At 47.7% G+C, this 19,693-nt stretch overlaps 2 protein-coding genes across 2 annotated transcripts in view; both read right to left on the reverse strand.

The window, feature by feature from the left end:
- NT5DC3 (5'-nucleotidase domain containing 3) overlaps window positions 1-1,151 on the reverse strand; it is a 47,481-nt gene extending 46,330 nt beyond the window's left edge. The window contains exon 1 of the mRNA XM_080935562.1: window positions 909-1,151. Coding sequence (XP_080791688.1) covers window positions 909-1,101 — 193 coding nt within the window. The 5' untranslated portion in view covers window positions 1,102-1,151. The remainder of the gene's footprint in view (window positions 1-908) is intronic.
- Window positions 1,152-3,409: 2,258 nt separating this feature from the next.
- Window positions 3,410-19,693, reverse strand: part of LOC308434942 (tetratricopeptide repeat protein 41) — a gene marked incomplete at both ends in the record, with an annotated part of 55,200 nt that continues 38,916 nt past the window's right edge. The window contains 4 exons of the mRNA XM_080935387.1: window positions 3,410-4,076; window positions 4,168-4,297; window positions 15,116-15,249; window positions 18,996-19,148. Coding sequence (XP_080791513.1) covers window positions 3,410-4,076; window positions 4,168-4,297; window positions 15,116-15,249; window positions 18,996-19,148 — 1,084 coding nt within the window. The remainder of the gene's footprint in view (window positions 4,077-4,167; window positions 4,298-15,115; window positions 15,250-18,995; window positions 19,149-19,693) is intronic.

Below are 19,693 nucleotides of genomic sequence, written 5' to 3' on the forward strand. Positions count from 1 at the left end.
CTCTCAAAACGCCTGCCTGGCCAAACACTTGGACCTGTGGCCAAAGACGCAAATGGAAATTCTATAAAATGTTCCCTCACCAACCCCCCTCCTCCCGTTATCACCCTCCCCAATCCCCCCTCCCTAAATCAGCATTAAATCCCAAGTGTCCTCTGATACAGCTTCTGTGTCTAGGCTTCAATGGCCCTTTACTCCAGGTTCCAAACATTCGACGCACAAAGCAACAGACAGGACAAAGGATTCCCGACTCTGGGTCAAAGCCAGTTTTTGCTCAGGCCACTTGCTTGCATCCGAGTGTGTCTCCCTTCCCATCTACATAATGGTGATGACCCCCTCCTCCGGAGGCTATGGGAGATTCAGGGACGATATCAATACCTGATACTATTATAATTTGGTTCCCCTCTCCATTCCTTCTCGATTCCCTAGCAGCCGAACCAAGCTCATTCTCCGTTCACCTGGCCACAAGTACTCCTGTCCCCCTCAAAGAGGGCTGTGGATAACCAGACCACCCTCTCCTATCAAACAGAACATTTCACCTACTCCACCCTGCAAAAGATCAGCTCAGCCTCCTGACCCAGTCGCCTACGCTGGAGCCTGTCTAGGACGGCGCAGCAGCAAGCTGGGCTGCTACTGTCATTCCCGGGGTGAATGACAACACCTAACGGTGTTTGGGGAATGTCTTTCTACCGACGCCCTTGGAGCCCTCGCAGCGGCCCAGAGTACTTCCGATGCACACTCCCGGTTTAACAGTCCCCAGGTATGAAATAGCTTCCCCGGCGGGGGAAAGAGAAGCAAGAGTTGCGAAGTTTTAGAGTCGCCTTCCCCGCGGGAGTCGCGCGACAGAGGTAGGGTGCGAGGGATCCAAGGGGTTCCTCGAGCCGGAGGCGCAAGCTGGGGCGCGCACTCACCGTCCGTGCTCCTCTTCGCCTCGTGGTAGCGCGCCCACAGGTAGCTTTTCATGTCCACGCCAGCCGGGGCAGTGCACAGGCGCCGAGCGCAGCCGGCATGCGGTCGTCCCCAAGCCACAGCCCCGCCGCTGCCCCGCAGCCCTGCCGCTGCCCTCGCTCCAGCCCCGCGGGCCGCTGCTGCCACCGTGGCCATGCTGCCACTAGGGTGCCACAGGCACGGACAGCCAGCGTCGGGAGGCTCGGGGACGCACGCCGGCAGTTCCTACGTCTGAGCAAGTGCCGGCGCGGCCCAAGTCCCACCCACTACGGGGCGTGGCCTGGGCGGAGCCGGGGCGAGGCCGGAGAGGTGGACGGGGTCTAGAGGGAAGCGGGAGGCGGGGTCAAGGATTAGGTTAGAAGCGGAGTGGGTGGGGCCTGGAATGGGTCAGGGGCGGGGCCTGGTTGGAAAGAGGAATGTGGGGGGGCTGAGTAAAGAACAGGGTCTAGAGAGAAAGAGTGGAATCATCTCGATTGCATTGGAGGCAGAGGCAGGGACCGGACCTGGGGACACAGAACCGGAGGCCTGGGCTAGTCAGAGGCTGGGTAAGATGTGGGCCTGTGGAAATGGACTGGGGACAGGGACTGGGTTGAATCAGAGGCGGAGTCAAGGGCGAGGCCCGAGAGAAACCGGGTGGGGCGGGGCCGTAGCTGCCAGGGCTCAGCGCCCGTCTGCTGTGGTCACTTCCTGACCCGCAAGGCGTGGGGGTGGTGCTGAGGCACCCGGACTTGGATGATTCATCTCCGACCCTGTCGCTGCCCGCAAAACTCTGCTCCACCTTCCTCTTGCCTTCCGTGGTGCCCTCAATTCTGATTGCACTGATGAGTGTACTCACTACGCATCTCTGGTCTCAGTCTCTGGAATGCGACCCCACTCCGTGTCAATGGCTTCTGCAGGTATCTCGGGGATCTCAAGTGCCTCTCTGAGACTGTCCTGAGGCCCAGTTTGGGCCTATCCAAGAGTTGCCCTTAAAGAATTGCTGGGCCGAGATCCCACATGAGATCAAAAGTCGTCTGCAAGATCCTGCCCCCGAAGACTCCAATAAATGTAAATGTCCTTTACAGTGCACTGCCTCTGGAAAGCTGGGTCCCCACCTCCAGAGAGGTCCTCTGGACCTGATTAACAGTTTCCTGCCCACGCTCACAGCACGCTTAGTACCTGCTCCACTCACCTGCTTAACTGCACTTGTTCCATGCCTTGGAGCTCCACTAATAGCAACAAACAGTAACCGCCCTATCATGTGCCATTTCTGTACGCACTGAGTCCGACTTGGATCCTGCAGGACTTTCTCTCACCCACCCAAGACCTGCCTGAGAAGCACTGGGCCCTAAGGAATTCCCAGTGTACCCCATGGTGACCACTGAGTAGGATAGTGGGAATGGCTGGAGTGATGAGATAAACCGGGCACAGTGTGAGCCCACCCCAAGCATCAGCGATTCTTAAGTTGTGAGCCGGAGGAGTCACGTGTTTCCTGGAAGATGACACCTGAGCTAGTTCCTGATTGATAATGAAAACTATTAACAGAAAACTGGCTGTGTATTTTATCTCATACACTTTTCCCAACTGTCTTGGAAGGAAAATACCATGTCTCTCCTTTATACATAATGAAACGGAGGCACAGGAGAGGTAAGGTTGCTTGCCTAATGTCACAGAGCTGAGTCCCCCCTTCTGTTGGGTGGTAGGGATGAGGGTAGCTAGAAAGTAATCCTTAACTGTTATGGGTTAATGTTTTATGAGTCACTGATAATATGGGAGGAAAATAAAATGTGCAAATAGATATGTTATCAAATCCATGGGCTCTGATAATAAAAGCTTCCTTTATAACTTGAGAGCATTTTTCGTCCTATCTTTTCTTATTTATACTAATAAAAAGTTTGGGTGATAACAATCACCAATTTTAATTAGGTGAATTTTTAATTCAATATCTACTATAGAAACATTATTAAAAATTACAATTGGTAAGAGTGTTTCTATATTTTTTTCTTAGACTATAGAACTCTGTGGAGTCAAGATCGTTGTACTTTACCATAAAATTGTGGATCGCTTAAAACCTATTTTTTTTTTAACTGAAATCAGATACAACATTATGAGGGACTAAGAAAACTGAATCCCCAGACCTGGAAAGGGACCGCTCCTGTAGAGTTAAATTATCTGATTATAAGAATCCAAAATAGGTGCTAGAGAGATGGCATGCATACGCCAGCCCTGCTATAAGAATGCCGTGTGGCAGCCCATTCCTACGGCCTCAGCACAAAGAACTCGGAGACAGGAAGACCCCAGGTGCTCACTGACTACCCAGGCTACTCCAGGTTCAGTGAAACCTTGCCTCAAAAAGTAAGGGGAAAGCGTGAGAAGGACACTGGTATCAACTTCTGGCCTATACACAAACACATATATGCACACATGTACCACACGCACATACACCTTCTAAGAAAAATGAGAAAAGTACAAAACAGCCCAGCATTTATTTTTTGTCAGGGTCATCTGATGTCTTCAATTTTGCTTCGATCTGAGATCTTCTGGGGAAGGCGGGCTTCTGAGGAGTGAAGCAGTACTGTGGAGTATGAAAGAGCCATTTCTCTGACACGAGTTCGGATATGGATTTCCAGGGGTTCTCTGCACTAAGAGGTGCTCGCAAGGGCTGATGGTAAATCGCAGCCATCGTGCCCTTTCCGCTCCCCAAATCAGCAGAAGAAACTCTCTGTCTTGAGAGTCTCACCAAGCTGCTCTTGTCAATGAGAGAGAACGACTTAAAGGGACAGACTGCCTTTCTCTTTGGAGGTTGCTTTCTTGGACTATTTCGTCTTAGTGAATTTGAAGCCTTCTGTTGTTGAAACTTTTCCTTGGTAGACATGCATAAAATTGGAGCCAAGGTCTTCTTTCCTCTGCCGGGCACATATTTTTGTATATCTGAAAGCAGAGAAGGCTCTGTGCTTTTAGCCCTCTGAAACCTATGTATGCTCATACACATGGCAGTGTTGACTGTGTCAGAACTCTGAGCACTGTGGAAGTTTAATTTAGGCAAGTTCTCCCATAATGAAACGCCATACCTAGAACTTTCAGGGTATAGCTGGTTCATGCCTTGAGGCCAAGATCTCCTGCCCCAGGACCTCTGGATTTCCCTTAGAAGGCTGCAAAAGATCAAAACCTGTCAAATGGCTGTATACTAACACAAATAATCAGAGAGTCAACTTCTTTTTGAGACATGCAAAAGAAACTCACTGTAGTATTCCTTCGATGGAAGCATGGGAAGGCCCCAGGTGAGCGGCCCTTAAATCAAGTGACCTATACAAATAGCTGACTGCCTCCATTGTGGCGTGATGGCAGAAGTCACCCGCCAACAGCTGGCCTGCTGGAGAGATGGGAAAAGAAAGCAAGCATGAGGATGGTTTTTAATTACTAACCTTATACATGTCAGAGATGTATAAGGTGGGCATCCCAGCACCATCTGTCATAATACCCCGCCAGAGACATTTCACCTTCATTGTGCATGAAGAAACGGTCAGAAACAAATGAAGGATGCTAGGCCTGAGAAGGGACAGAAGCTGACTGTACACTCTTCAGAAAAGAAGATGTTGATGCTATGAGATGAGGAAGTGACACCAAAAAAGGAAGACGAGAAGCGGGGAAGGATGGGAGGGGTCGGTGTTGTAAGCTAAAAGAGCCAAGTACAACCTGAGCCCTCAGTAGAGTCTGGAGAGCAGCTCAGTCATAGGATGCCTGCCCAGCACGTGACAGGTCACACATTCCATTCTAAACAACACACACACACACACACATACACACACACACACACACTGAGTAGGATGTTCTGGGATTGAAGCCCAGGAAGCTATAACTGATATTACTCCTACACTACAGGAATAGGGTATGTGGGGATAATTGATTGTTAGCCGTTCGACCAATAATCCACTTACATCCTAGTCAGTTTCCTAACTTGATTTTGGTGTTGTGGTTTTGCGCTGTCTCTGTACCTTGAAGACATGCTTGGACAGAGACAGAGACACGGCTGTCATATCTGCAACCAGCTTTCAATGATACAGAAAAGCGTGTGCCTGAGTGTGTGCATGCATGAGTGAATGTGTGTGTGTGAGTGTGTGTGTGCGTGTGTGTGTGTGTATGTATGTAAAGAATACAAATGCAGCAAAGTGTTCAAAGCTGATGAATGCTACAGTTGTTCATTATACTATTCTGAAAACTTAATAGGCTTATAGGTTTAAATTTTTCCCAAACCAAAAGAAGGAAAAAAAACCTTTGTTGTCAGGTACTATTGTCAATATTAATTCTCTGAAGGATGTTAAAGGTCAAAACAGATTCTTTTCAAATCTGGTTTTAAGGTGGTGTTCATTTATCCATTTTGGCTATTTTCAGAACTGCTGAGGTTTCTTATTTTGAGGGGGAAGGGGGATGAGACAGGGTTTCTCCTGATTGTCCTGGAACTTGCTCTGTAGACCAGACTGGTGTCAAACTCACAGAGATCCACCTGTCTCTGCCTCCTGAGTGCTGGGATTAAAGGCGTGCACCACCGCCACCCAGCTAGAACTGCTGACTTAAGGGCTGATTGTCTTCGTTACAAATGCACTGCAAGACTGGAGCCAGCAGGACCCTGAGCCCTGAGATAGACAGACGGCTAAGGACGTGAGGACTATGGGCATGGATATACAACCAAGTGCCTGTGCTAATAACAACCAGGTTATAACAACCAGACTGTAGTTACCAACCGTTTGCTAAGCCAGTAAGAGCGACACCGGCCTCATCTGTCTTTCCCATTTGGTCTCTTTCACAGTACACATATACCTGTGGCTCAAACATGAAAATGTTCTCCCTTCCCTGTGTCTCTATAAGCAGAGCCATGGTTTCCAGTGCATTTAAAGAAGGTTCAGTGACATGTACTCTGCATATTTCTCAGAGATGGTCTAGCCCATGGCAGAACCACCCAGCCTGCCCAACAGCCGACTAGGTCCCTCACTGGACTGTGATGAGCATCGTTGACTCCTACTTCCATTCCTTCTCCCCGCAGGCCTATCGCGCGAGTCGGTACTGCCTGCAGCCTTTTCTAGATGTCTAAAGGGGAGTTTGGGGAGGTTGTCTGCCTAGCCATCTGTCCTTGGTGTGGAACCCTTCCATGATGCCCTGTCATGTTTCCAGCTGCCCTAGCATGACCATCTCGGTTGCTCGGTTGTGATGGCTGAGTTCCAGGGGCTTTAACCGCCCTTAAAAGGGAAAATGGAGAAACAGATCATCATATAGCTGCTAAGGCAGAACCCTCTGGAAGAGAATCTCTGCCCACCCATCTCCAGACCCTGCAGAGTGACGCTGTTCTCCTGGAAGCTCTTAGAGGTGCTACTAAATTTTACTGGAACAGTTTCCATGGATGCATGGCCCTTCTTCCAAGTCCCTTCCCCTGTGACCCCAAGCAGATCCATAGCTATGTCTTTGACCTTGGTGTGTCCTTTCATACAACCTGATCCTTTCTTCTGTCCGTCAGCAGGTAAGCTTTCAGGATCAGGCGGCTTTGCCCTGGTCTGGCTGCAGCCCTCACCCTGGATCTGGTACCAGCTGGCTTAATCTGGTCAGTCCTCGGGAAGACAACCGGCCAGTGAAAGTGAATTACTGAGGAATTTCTGGGCCTTCTCCCTTAGCCAACTTGTGTTCCTGATGGGAAAGGAGCCAAACACCTACTTGCTTGTTTCTGTTGGTTGTTTAGTGTCCTGACATCACTGTAATAATCCTATGGGTAGACAGTATCATCCCCTTCTGGGCAAAGAGACAACTGAGGTAGAAATGCCCATAAGCCCAGAAAACAGTGCAGCTGGGGTTCTCAGTCCCCACAATTCCAGACGTAACTGTAACCATGGGGGCTGGAGAGAGATGGCTCAGTGGTTAAGAGCACTGGTTGCTCTACCAGAGGTTCTGAGTTCAATTCCCAGCAACCACATGGTGGCTCACAACCATCTGTAATGGGATCCGAAGCCCTCTTCTAGTGTGTCTGAAGACAGCGAGTGTACTCACACACATACGATAAATAAATCTAAAGAGAGGAGAGAGGACACAGTTCTTCATCTTTTGCTTATTCCTTAGAAGATTCAAAATAACTGTCATCCAGCTGGAGAGGTGGCTCAGGGGATAAAGATACATGCCACCAAGCTTGATGATTCAAATCTGACCCCCAAGACCAACATGGTGGAGGGAGAGAACTGACCTCTGACACCCACAAAGTCATGATTTCACACACCCACTCACACAGATAATCAAATAAATAAATAATTTAAAGTAATATTACTAGGGAGGGACCTGTGTGTGGTGCATCTGTAAGGAGACCCTTACCAGGGTTTTTCACTTCCTCTGCACAACCTGCTTCCCATCACCCAGGACACACTAGTGCCTGCAGCCAACAGCTCTCTCCACAGGCACACTTCCTGCAGCTTACAGCTCTCTCCACAGGCACACTTCTGTTCCCAGACAGCCAGGTGCTGGCATGATCCAAAGTCAACCAGGCTCGTTATTCTAATGAAGTAACTTGATTAAGTACAAAATAACAGATAAGTCTTGGAATTGAAAAAAAATGACAGAAAGCCCATTTGTCCCCATTTAAGGACTGGGCCTGCCTTCAAAAAGAAGGTCACATTGTTGGGATTCTGTAAACTCCACCCCTCAGTTACCTAGCAACAGCCAGGTATACCCCTTGCCTCAGTTATCTGGCAATAGCCAGGCATGCTCCGCCCCAGTGACCTGACACTATAAAAGGGGCTGCTTGCCCCCTCCTCTCTCTCTTGCCTTGCTCTTGCACTCTTGCCTCTCGCCTCTCTCCCCTTTACCCCACCTTTTCCCCTTCCCTTTCCCCCTCTCTCTACACGTGATCATGGCTGGCTTCTTCTCCTCTACTCTTCTCTCTCTCTCTCTCTCTCTCTCTCTCTCTCTCTCTCTCTCTCTCTCTCTGCCTCTACTACCCTCTTAACTCTCCCATGACTTGAATAAACTCTATTCCGTACTATACTGTTGTGTGGCTGGTCCTTCAGGAGGAAGGGATTCCCAACATGGGCCCCCAGAGGCATCTCCCTTGCCCCCAGTTCTTGCCATACCTCCATGGGTCATATCCCCCCCCCCACTCTCTTCATCCTTTTCCTAGCATTGGTGCCGAAACCCGGGATGTCATCTTTCAACAACATTGGTGCCCCGTGTGAGGAGATTAGATTTCCTTATGACTGGATATCTCTTTTTCCTTCCACATATGGCCCCAGCTCCACAAACAGACCATAATTCCCATAACCTAGGCCATAAGTCAGCTCTAGGAACAGACCATAAATCCAAAACATGGTCATGAAATCCCCTCCCAAAGAACAGCCTGGAGATAATCACAAAAATGGGGAACTATCTTATCCCAGGATGGGCAGAATGGGGCGTCTGTGCTGGGCAGCCCTATCTCACCTTATAGTTAAATGTTCATGACATAGGAACACAGACCCCTAATTACCTGGCACAGGCCAATCAGAAATCAACCTTTGTGATCTCCCCAGCACCCACACACCAATGAAATTTTAGATTACCTAACCCACTCTCTAAATATAGAAGAACTAACATAGTAGCCAATCAAAATTATTCTAATGTCACAAATGAGGTAAGCCTGTCAATCACATTAGAGATTACCTAATCCTTCTAGAGAGTTCCTGTGGTTCCCTATAAGAAGGTCTGTACACCTTTGTCTGGGGTCACCATTTTGGAGCATGGCTGACCCCTGCATGCTGGATGCTTCTGCAGAATAAACGCTTTGTCTTTGCGTACTATCTGGGTCTGGGGTCTTCCTATGGCAATTTCTGGATGCTTACAGAAGGAACAGAGATTGGTGATCTGTGAAAACTAGACCAAATGCTTTAGAAAGATCCAGTTCCATGAAATGTTGAAACAGTTTGGTGTTTCTAGGTATGAGCAGGCAAGACAACCATAAAAGACACCAAGGGACAGTCTCAGAGTTCCTGGCACAGAAACTAAACCACAGTTGCCCTCACTCTTCAGAAAACCATGCTAGAATGTGTGGGCTGTGTGCTTCAAGAAAGATGCTATCCACTCCCAACCCAAGGGTCCACTCTTACAAGGGGAGAGAGGCCTGATGCAGCTTTTAAAGATTTGGGGAATGCTTGGTTTCCGACTCAGGAACAAGGGACTTGGGTTTCAACTGGGCCTACACACTCCTACCCCAAGATGGTACAACCTAGACAGCAGTAAGCCAATCAGCTCTTCCCGGACTTGGCTGACTTCCACCTTTTTGCCCATCCTCTAAAACTGCAGCCCAATACCATCTCTCAGCCCCTGTTGACCTTCCAGGATCTCCTAGCCTAGCTAAATCTCTACCTGGCATTCCCTGCCCCCAACCCTGAATTGACCAACCCAGGGGCTGGGCTGCCCATCCCCCAGAAGCTGTTACCTCTAATCCAGACATTTTGATCTCTCTCTCTCTCCTCTTCTCTATGAGCACACTCTTCTTTCTCTCTTTCTCCCCTACCCCCATCTCTCCTAGTAACCTTCCTGGACTAGGTCCTCACCAGAGACCAGCTCCCCAGTAAAGCTGCCTTCAACATAATCTAATTTGGTTTAAACTGGTTCATTTCACTGGCGGCTGAGAAATATCCTATCAGGGAAGAGAGGACACTTAGACCTAAGTCGAAATTTAAAAGTAAGGGTTGTCTGGCTTACTTACTAACTTTTAGATCAAAGGATCAGCTCCTGTCAGCAGAGGGCTCTGGCCGAGGTGAGAATTTTGAAATTAATTAGGGTAGAAGAGACTGCCTCTCCCTGCTGAGAGCCGCCTGCTGGCGCCATTAATTCTTCCTTCTGAACTTGACTGAGAAGGTTGGCATTTCCTTTTAAAGAGAAGCCTAGGGAGAGGGAGGTGGCGCTGTGTTCATCTGTCATTTCCTTCAAAACCAAACTGCTCAGTACAGAGTGCTCAGCGTACACCGTGGGAAAAGAAAGCCAATTCTTCATCCTTTTCTCCCAGTGCTTTCTCGATGCCAAATTTACAGCAGTTACCCAGGAGGAGCAATGTGACAAGGGAGCTTGGAAGACAGATGAGGAAGGCCTCGAGGCATGGTTGCCATTCCTACTGCAAAATCTCTGGGATCTACAACTGAGGTTTGCACTCGCAACTGGAGTTATGACGGATTACTGACCAAAAGAGACTCAACTTGGGAACAAGTGCCTCACAGATACAAGAAGGATCTGCTGCCTTCCTACAGACAAGACGTTCAACACAGGAACACTACTGTTATCGTCCCATGCATAAAACTTTGTGATTAGAACTTAAATCTATCTTAATTATCAAAACCTCCCCCTCTTCTCAGACCCTGTTGAAGACTAAACTATATTCAACCCATTGACCTACTAGAACAATAACCTAAGAAGAAAGATGTCAAAACACTCAAACTAGCTATCTAAAACATACTCTAGGGACTGGAGAGATGGCTCGGTGGCTAAGAGCACTGACAGCTCTTCCAGAGGACCTGGGTTCAATTCCCAGCACCCACATGGCAGCTCCCTACTGTCTGTTAACTCCAGTTCCAGCTCACACAGACATGTGGTCAAAACACAGTGAACACAAAATAAAAATAAATAAATCTTAAAACATCATCTGGATGGGCTGGAGAGATGGCTCAGTGGCTAAGAGCACTGACTGCTCTTCCAGAGGTCCTGAGTTCAATTCCCAGCAACCACATGGTGGCTCACAACCATCTGTAATGGGATCCGGTGCCCTATTCCTATGTGTCTGAAGACAGGGACACTGTATTCACGTACATAAAACAAATAAATCTTTGAGAAAACCATTAGCTTGGAGCTGCACCGTTCTTTCAGTGGAATAACCCAAGGCACACTGTAAGCTACCCACCAGTACCTGTTTTTACCCACGACCCTCAGACACTGAGCATGCGGACAGAAAGAACAAGCACTAAGTCCCCTGCCCTAGGATTTCTCAGTCTATCTGAGAAGAAAGCACACAACAAAACCAGAGTGATGGAAATGGTCCTTGAACTCGGGTGTAACCCTGACCCAAAGTGTAACTTCAGACAATTCATTGTGGGTCCTGGTGAAGGCTATGTCCGGGGTACCACTCCTCCTAACACTTACTGTATTGGCTTTCAGTTGCTCTGAAGGTAACATCGCACATCCTTGCCCTGGCTCTAGAGGAATGTGACCAGTCAGATTCTCTTCTACCCTCCCTGTGCCCCTCCCCCACTGCTCCTGCACACCTGCCTTAGAGACCTTCTCAGTTCCTGCCAGCCTTAGATACTCTGTAGCCACTGCCTGGAGAGTCCTTCCATTCCTGGACCTTCCTTACCGGGCAACTTCTCATCCTGCAGCTCCAGTCCCAGAGAGGGCACCCTCTCGAGAGTGCTGCCTGCCCCATCACCTGAGGAGGCACAGTCCCCTGGAGCACTTGGATTTTCCCAGACCGCACATTACTACAGCACGGTGTCTGCAGGTAGCAGGGCACCATTGAAGTAAACAGTGGTGTGCTTACTTCTCTCCTAAGGTGAGCTCAGCAGAAGGCACACAGAGATGCTCTCTATCTTGCTCCATGCTATCTCCAAGCAATAAAAACCGAGATTGAGACGCAAAAGGCACGGTCAATATTTGTGGAATGAATTATTAGTAATAACTGTACAACTGAAGGAACTGTCTGATAAGAAGTAATTAATATCCAAATCCCCTTAGTAGCCAATATTGCTTTTCTTTTTGAATATTTAGACAGGGCCTCACACGATCCAACTGACCTCAGACTCTCTAAGGAACACCTTGGATGACAGGTGTGCACTGAGTTTATACAGAGCTGGGGATAGAACCCGGAGCTTCTAGCATGCTACATCCCCATCCCCAAACTTTCTTCTCTGAAGAGAGAAGGTAAATCAGAATTAGCTAAGCTCTTTCCTCCCTTGTGTATGAGCTTGCTTGATGAATTAGGTGGTGAGAAAGAGAAACCAAGTCTTTTCCTATTAGAAAAAGGTGTAGATGGAGTTGGAGAGGTGGCTCAGTGGTTAAGAGCACTTGTGGCTCTTCCAGAGGACCCAGGTTCAATTCCCAGCACCCACAGGGCAGCTCACAATATCTGTAACCCACACTCACATCGGCATGCAAGCAGATAAGACACAAATGCATATGAAATATAAATAAAATTATTGGAAAAGAGGATAAAAGATGCAAACAAGAATAATGATAAGAATAACAAACAAGCAAATACTTAACTTTAGGTAGTAAGAAATCTGTTAAGTACCAAGTAAAGCTTTGTAAGAAAGCACAAAATGGATAGGAAGGTTTAAAAGGGAAAGGGCTGAGGTAGTTATATAAGATGGCCGGGAATTCTTCCCTGGAACACTGTTGGACGATCCTACAAAAAGAAAAATCCGGTTATATTGTTCTTTTAGGTTGTCGGTTAGATGCTGATGTCAGATGGTGACATCAACAGGTGACGTCTGGCTTCCACTCAGCTGTGGTCCTTACTGTCCCCTGCACTGGACACACAGCTGGTGCCTGGGCCCTGCCGATAGGACAATTACACAAACAGGCTTCTCTTACAGTTTTCTGTTGTTTGTTCCTTATGCATAAGTCTGGTAGCAAGCATCTAATTGCATAGTTACCTTTTGATCTATTAAAAATAGCGGATGTCGGTCTCAACATAAGACTGTTTCTTTAACATTACCTTTCAACATACAGGGTTTCCGTACAAGGTCCTGGTACACAGTCCAGCCAGCCATACACTTAAGCGTTGCCTTACCAAACAGGACTTATGTTAATCAGAATGTCAAAGAATTTTCCTTACTAACTTTGTCTCTTAGACCGGGCTTGACTGTGCATGCCTTCAGTCCCAGCACTTGAGAGGCAGACGCAGTGAGTGTGCGGCTAGCCTGGTCTACAGAGTGAGTTCTAGGACAGCCAGAGGCTACATTAAAAAAACAAAAACAAACAAAAAAAAACAAAAAAACAAAAACCCTGCTTCAAAAAACAAAACAAAAAAACAAACAAGCAAAAATGTTTTTCTCTTCTCTCTCTTGGTTTTTCAAGACAAGGTTTCTCTGTATAGCCCTGGCTGTCCTGGAACTCTGTAGACCAGGCTGGCCTCAAACCCAGAGATCCACTTGTCACTACCCCCAAAATGCTTTGACTAAAGGTATGTGCCACCACAGCCCAGCTAAAACATTAGTCTCTTAATGTTTCCCACAAGCTTACAATCAAGGAGACCTGAGGGTCAACTTCTGAATACACTGGCTAATGAAGCTCTTATGCTAAGCCATGGATCTTGCTGACACCCATGAGAACGCTCCTAAGAGTTCTTTGGATAGTTTCTTGTCTATCTTCTTCCTCTCGTAAGTGCAAACCTGCCCCGGTCACATTCCTAACATCCAGTAGGAATCACACCACAGCTAACAGCCTCGAATTTTGTATGACACAGATTCCCTGTCACTCCACGGCAGGCTCAAAGGATGCAGGCTGTCACGGGGCTCACGATCTCCTTTCTGGATCTGTGCCAGTCAGCCAGCCCTCCTCTGAGGCACTCCTCACTCCTTGTGTCAGCTGGGAGCAGGTAGTCTGTGCCCCAACCCACCCGCTTTGGAGGAGGGGGCTGAGAAAGTAGAAATTAGAGCCAAGACCAGGTGATAATGGTGGTGGCGTTCCAAGATGGCTGGCATTTTCCTCACCCTCCTGACCTGAGACAAAGCTTGTTACCTTTTTAAAAAAGGACTTATTGGCCTGTTCTCCTACCAAGAGGGCCCCCTACTGATGGGCTGGTTATGTAAGTTCAAGGCCAGATCAGAACACATCTACACAGCAGTTGTGGGCCACTTCCTCCATCCTTCAAACTGGTCAAACCCTAAGTAGGAGAGGAAGACCCTTCAGAGACTTTAAAAACTTCCAGCCTAAAAAAGAGGCTGAGCTGAGGCTCCCTGAGTCGCCATTGTCCCTGCCCCGCCCCATGTGCTGGGGGGTGCCTTCGTCCTTGTGTGACTGCTATATGTGTGTCTTCCCTCACCCCCGGTAAAAGCCTTTCTTTAGTTGGTGGAAAAAAAGAAAACTGGATCATATCACACTGAAAATAGACTGCAGCTCTGAGCTGTTTTGTATAGACTTATTTCAGGAGTCACAAAAACTCTGCCTCCCACAGGCTTGTGTATGTGAATGCTTGGTAAGATTAGGAGGTGTAGCCTTGTAGGCCAGGTGTGTCCCTGGGGGTGGGATTTGACTTTTCAAAAACCCATTCTCTCTCTCTCTCTTTCTCTCTCTCTCTCTCTCCCCTCTCTCCCTATCCATCTCTCTCTCTCTCCCCTCTCTCCCTCCCCTCTCTCCCTATCCATCTCTCTCTCTCCCCTCTCTCCCGATCCATCTCTCTCTCCCCCTCTCTCCCTATCCATATCTCTCTATCTCTCTCTATCTCTCTCTCCTCTCTCTCTCTCCCCTCTCTCCCTATCCATCTCTCTCCCCCTCTCTCCCTATCCATCTCTCTCTCCCCCTCTCTCCCTATCCATATCTCTCTATCTCTCTCTATCTCTCTCTATCTCTCTCTCCTCTCTCTGTCTCTCTCCTCTCTCTCCCTATCCATCTCTCTCTCTCCTCTCTCTGTCTCTCTCTGTCTCTCTCTCTGTCTGTCTCTGTCTCTCTCTCTCTCTCTCTGTCTGTCTCTCTCTCTCTCTCTCTCTCTCTCTCTCTCTCTCTCTCTCTCTCTCTCTCTTTGCTTCCAACTTGAGAACCAGATGTAAACTCTCAGCTACAGTTCCAGCACTACGCTTACCTGTCTGCTGCTCTGCTTCCCACCATGACAGTCATAGACTTGCCCGAGGAAACTGTAAGCAAGCCTGTAATCAGAGGCCTTCTTTTATAAGCTGCCTTGACTCTTTGCAGCAAAACAACAGTAACGAAAACAGCGAGTGGGCAAATGCACTGGCTGCCAAGTCTGCCAACCTGAATTCAATCCTCTGAACACACATAGTGGAAGGGGATGTGTCTTTTAACCTCTACATGCAAAGTGACACACACATTCACACTCTCTAAATGCAATTTTAAAATTTGTTTAAAAAAGAGCAAGTATGTAGAAAAGGAGTTGCTTCCATGAATCCATTCTTAAAATCAACAAAGTATGCAGCTGATCCAGAGAAGCTGCCTCTCCCGAACAGACTGGAGCAATTACCTAGTTTACACAAGGTATCGCTGAGGCTGATGTTCAGATGCTTCCTGACAAGCTTGCAGGTGGCCACAGCATCTGCCTTCTCCTTGATTTTGATTACTTGTTTGTAATATTCAATTGCTTGCTTCCGTTGAGATCTAGAAAACAGAAATTCAGTTCAAGTATTGCATTGGAGAAGTTCAACATACATCCATTCAACCAACAGTCTCCAGGTGCTAGCCTTAGGATGGGGAGCAAGGAGTAAGAATGGCCCTCGGGCTTCCTCAGTTAGTCAAGCAGTGGAAGATAGAGCAAGGTACACTAACGCTGACTCTGGGCCCTTTTTCTTTTTTGAAGTGTCGGGATAGCATCAAAACTCCATATATAGTTAAGGATGACCTCCAACACCTGCCTCCTGTCATAGGTTCTGGGATTGTAGGCATATTGCTGGGGACTGAACTGAGTCCTTAGTGCATGTTAAGCAGGCAATCAACCAAGTTAGCCTCATCCTCAATCCCTGATGTTGGTGTTGTTCCTGGCAGCAGCGGTGTTGTTATTATTTATTAGTATTATATTGCAGTGCTAGGTATCAAAGCTAGGGCCTCTGTGGGGGGTTTCAGTGAGAATGGTCCCCATTTGAATACTTAGCTGTAATCCAGACTAGGCCTTGTGGTACTTATTCTAAGAATCTCCTGTCTCAAATTTGTGTAAACATCGCTCCCCCATTTGTTCCCTTATTTGTCAATAAAACTGACCAGCCAATCGCTGAATAGAGCAGAGGGTCACCTGGACTCGTGCCAGTGAGGCAATGGGGTGCGGGAAAGACAGACAGACAGACAGACAGACAGACAGACAGAGGGGGCTGCACAGGAAGAGCAGAGAGACAAACCAATACCAAAATGCAAGGATCTGAGGGAGTCTGGCTGGGAAACAGCTAGATGAGTTTAGAGGATTAGGACAGATTAATAACTGCTCAGATATTGTGGTGTAAAGCTTATCAAGTAAAGCTTATAGTCTCTGTCTCATTTATTTGGACGCTCGCCAGGATAAACAAGAAAGGGCTAGTAATAAAATTGCCTTAACATTAGAGAAAGTGAAAGACTAGAATAGAAAAGTACACAGAAGGGAGGGAAGGGGGGGAGGAGCAGAGAGAGGAAAGAGGAGGGGAGGAGAGCTCGGAACCCTAGCCACACTTCACAACTGAGCAAAGCAGCCCTGAACACTGTCAGCTGACCCTGCTATGACAGGGCAATGCTGGAGGGGGGGGTAGGGGGGATGGGAGTAGGGTGGGGGGCAGCAAGCCTGCTGCTAACTCTCAGGCTTCACAGAGAAACTCCTTCCACACTAGCCTGCAGCCAACAAAAACAGATCTGAACATTCTCACACCAGGGCCTCCTCTCCACCTAGCTATGTGACAGGGCTGCTGGGGACAGCATACCATGACAGAGACTGCCAGCAGTAGGCTGGGATGAGACATCTCAAAAGCCTATGGCAGATCTTTGTAGAAAATAGTTGTTCCCATCCCTCCTAACCTTAGCCCTGGACAGCAGCTGTATTGACTTCATTTGTGCGTGACTGCTTTTCAGTTGGCTTTGGTGTGCATAATTATTTTGTTGTATCTGACTTTCCTATTTCTTTCTCCTTCTGCTCTCGTGGATTCTGTGAAACCAGATGTTCCTTGATGAAATGATTCTTAAACAATTGGAAATTGAGGCACAGGGGCCCAGCACAGCACAGTCCTAATAGCCCAGGTGCGTGCTGTGTGCTCTCATCTTGGAAGCTATGTAAAAATTGCACAGTGGTAGTTCCACATTAATGCTGGACTTGCAAAGAAAGTTTGGAGAAGTTATTAGAAAATGATTTAGAGCCAACAATGGAACCCCATGAAAGGAAGAAGTTATTGAAGTTATGAAATACGTTCTGTACAACATTTGAGAGTAGTTCCTGGATAAGAAAGTATAAAATGCATAAAATTACATACTAGTAAAACCAAGTCAAAATGCTGGGATTCTTAGGAGAGTCATTGTGTGCAATATACAGGAACAGAAAGCTGGAGGAACTACTGAGTTAAGGGTTAACTTGATTCTCTCTGGCCACCGCCTGGCAGATCTGCCCATGTCATTTATCACTAGAGCTTCACAGGAAAATGCAAGTAGCTGATCTCAGAGCTCTGAGCTCTGAAGTATAACAAGTCAAAAGTTAAAGTTTAAGTATAATAAATTTGCAATTATTATTAGTTTAGCCATAGGCCTGAGAATAGGGAAAGCTTAAAACTTTGGGGAACAATTGTAACTCAATTCTTTTGGATAAGAATTAAGATGTGGTTATTCTTTTGAATCTGATTTGGCAATGATTATACAATGTCTTATTTCCCTACCTGCTTTTGGAGTATTAATAAAAGACTGGGGCAAGAGAAAGGCTAGTGAGTGAATGTGAGTGTGCATATGTGCTCGTGTGTGTGTGTGTGTGTGTGTGTGTGTGAGAGAGAGAGAGAGAGAGAGAGAGAGAGAGAGAGAGAGAGAAGAGAGAGAATGTGAGGTGTGTACGAAGAGTGTGTGTGAGAATGAAAGGAGAGCACATATGGTGTGTGTGATATGTGTGAGGTGTGTGTGAGGAGTGTGTGTGAGAGTGAAAGGGGAATGAACAGAGATGTGTATGAGTGTGGGAGCTGGAGAAAAGCAGAGTGCACGAGAGAATGCAGAGTGTGCAGCCTCAAGCTGCGGGAGGGCGGGCGAGCGAGCGAGCGATGGAGAAAGAGAACACAGAGAAAGGGGAGAGAGTAACTTTAAGCCTTAAAATTTTGCCTGACAGTTTATACCCGGAAGGTAGTCTGTGTTTATTATGTGCCTTCCAGACATGCCTGCTTCCAGTTGAGATCTCCCATCCTGTGTCCAGGCTGGACCCTGACAGAGGGCCACATCTCAAAGCCTGCTGGAATTAGAGGAACAACAGGTGAGCCTGACCTGAGGCTTGGGGCTCTGGCCTCGGTCACATAGTCATACAGAACAGTGGAATAGTGTAGGAAGCCATTGGCGCCAATAGATGGCGCCAGCTTCCCGCCCATTATTCAGCCTACAAAAACCTTTTCCCTCGTGTTGCTTGGCAACCACATAAGTCACAGCCCAATCTCGGGGCACGTGATTGAGCTACTGGAGGATGCACCAATCAGGTAGCAACACAAGTCTCTTAGGCATTTATAAGCAGTGCATTTCTCTCCCACGTGGGAGATAGTGGAGAGATTGCGGGAGATAGTGGAGAGATTGCAGGAGACACCACGTGGAGAGATGGCAGAGAGATCCCACGTGGAGAGAGACCCGATCAGAGAGATTGCGGAGAGATCCCACGTGGAGAGAGACTGGGCAGAGAGATCGCACGTGGGAGACTGCACGTGAGAGGTCGCCTATACAGTAGACCCCGGTAGGGAGTCACCTGCTCAGAGAGAAGTTTCCTGCTCAAGAAGTCCCCTGCTCAGAGTGCTGTACAATAAAGGTTGTCTGCAGAAGAATCTGTTTGTTGTTGCACGCCTGTTCCTACCGGCGGGAAGAGTGGGCGCGCGACAGAATAGGGTCCCACTGACAGCAGCCAGGGAGAGGCCTTGGCAGAAGTCTAAATGAAGCACACCCACTCACAAGCCCTGTTAACACTCACAGCGAGAGCCCTGCACTCCTCTGTCCTACCTGCTGCCAACGCCTCCACTGTGTGGGCCCAGAGTTTTCAGAACGCCTTACAGTAGGTGCTCTGGCAAACACAGCAGGGCAGGGCCCTCGGGAAGGGCGTACCCCACTCAGTTTATGAGCAGGATTAGAGACAAAGAAGCAAGATGGCCCCATAGGTTAATGCACACCCCAGATGTTAGAGAACTAGGAGGGAGACTCGTTTCCTAAAATAGTCTGTAGAAACTTACTTTTCATTTTCTCCTAGTAGAAAAAATAGCATATCTGCTAAGAATTCCATAATTTCTCCAACTAGTATGTTTTTGTTGCCAAATAGCCGTCTTCTGATATTTAAACCCTCTTGAAACTTGAGTTTTGCAAGGGCTGGGTTTCCAGAAGCCAGCCTAAGAAGGAAACACAGGCCTGTGGTTTACCAGGCATGGAGAATGCTTATAGTAAATGGTTAACATTCATTGAACTAGCAACAATGCTCATAAAATCCAGGGTGTCAGGGCAGAGTGGGGGGATCAAGACCCTCAAAAGCACTGAGAAGTGTATGTGTATGTGTCTGACTATGTGTCTGTGTCTGTGTGTCTGTGTCTCTGTGTGTGTATGTCTGTGTATCTATGTCTATGTCTGTGTGTCTGTGTGTGTCTGTGTATATCTCTGTGTGCCTATGTCTATGTGTGTCTGACTGTCTGTATCTGTGTGTGTGTGTGTATGTGTGTGTCTGTATACATGAGCATGTGTGACCTGTATCTTTAGGAAGGAGCAGTACCAAGGGTTCAGCAAAAGCCTTATGCATACTAGCACATGCTCTAGCACTGAGCTACATCCACCTGACCCCAGAAATACCTTTAAAAAGAAACCAGAGTCTCCAGACATCATGCCAAAAATCCCAGTATTTGGGAGGCTAAGGCAGGAGGATCATGAATTCAAGGCCACCTTA

Source organism: Micromys minutus (genome assembly GCF_963924665.1).
Source record: "Micromys minutus genome assembly, chromosome: 22".
NCBI lineage: Eukaryota > Metazoa > Chordata > Mammalia > Rodentia > Muridae > Micromys > Micromys minutus.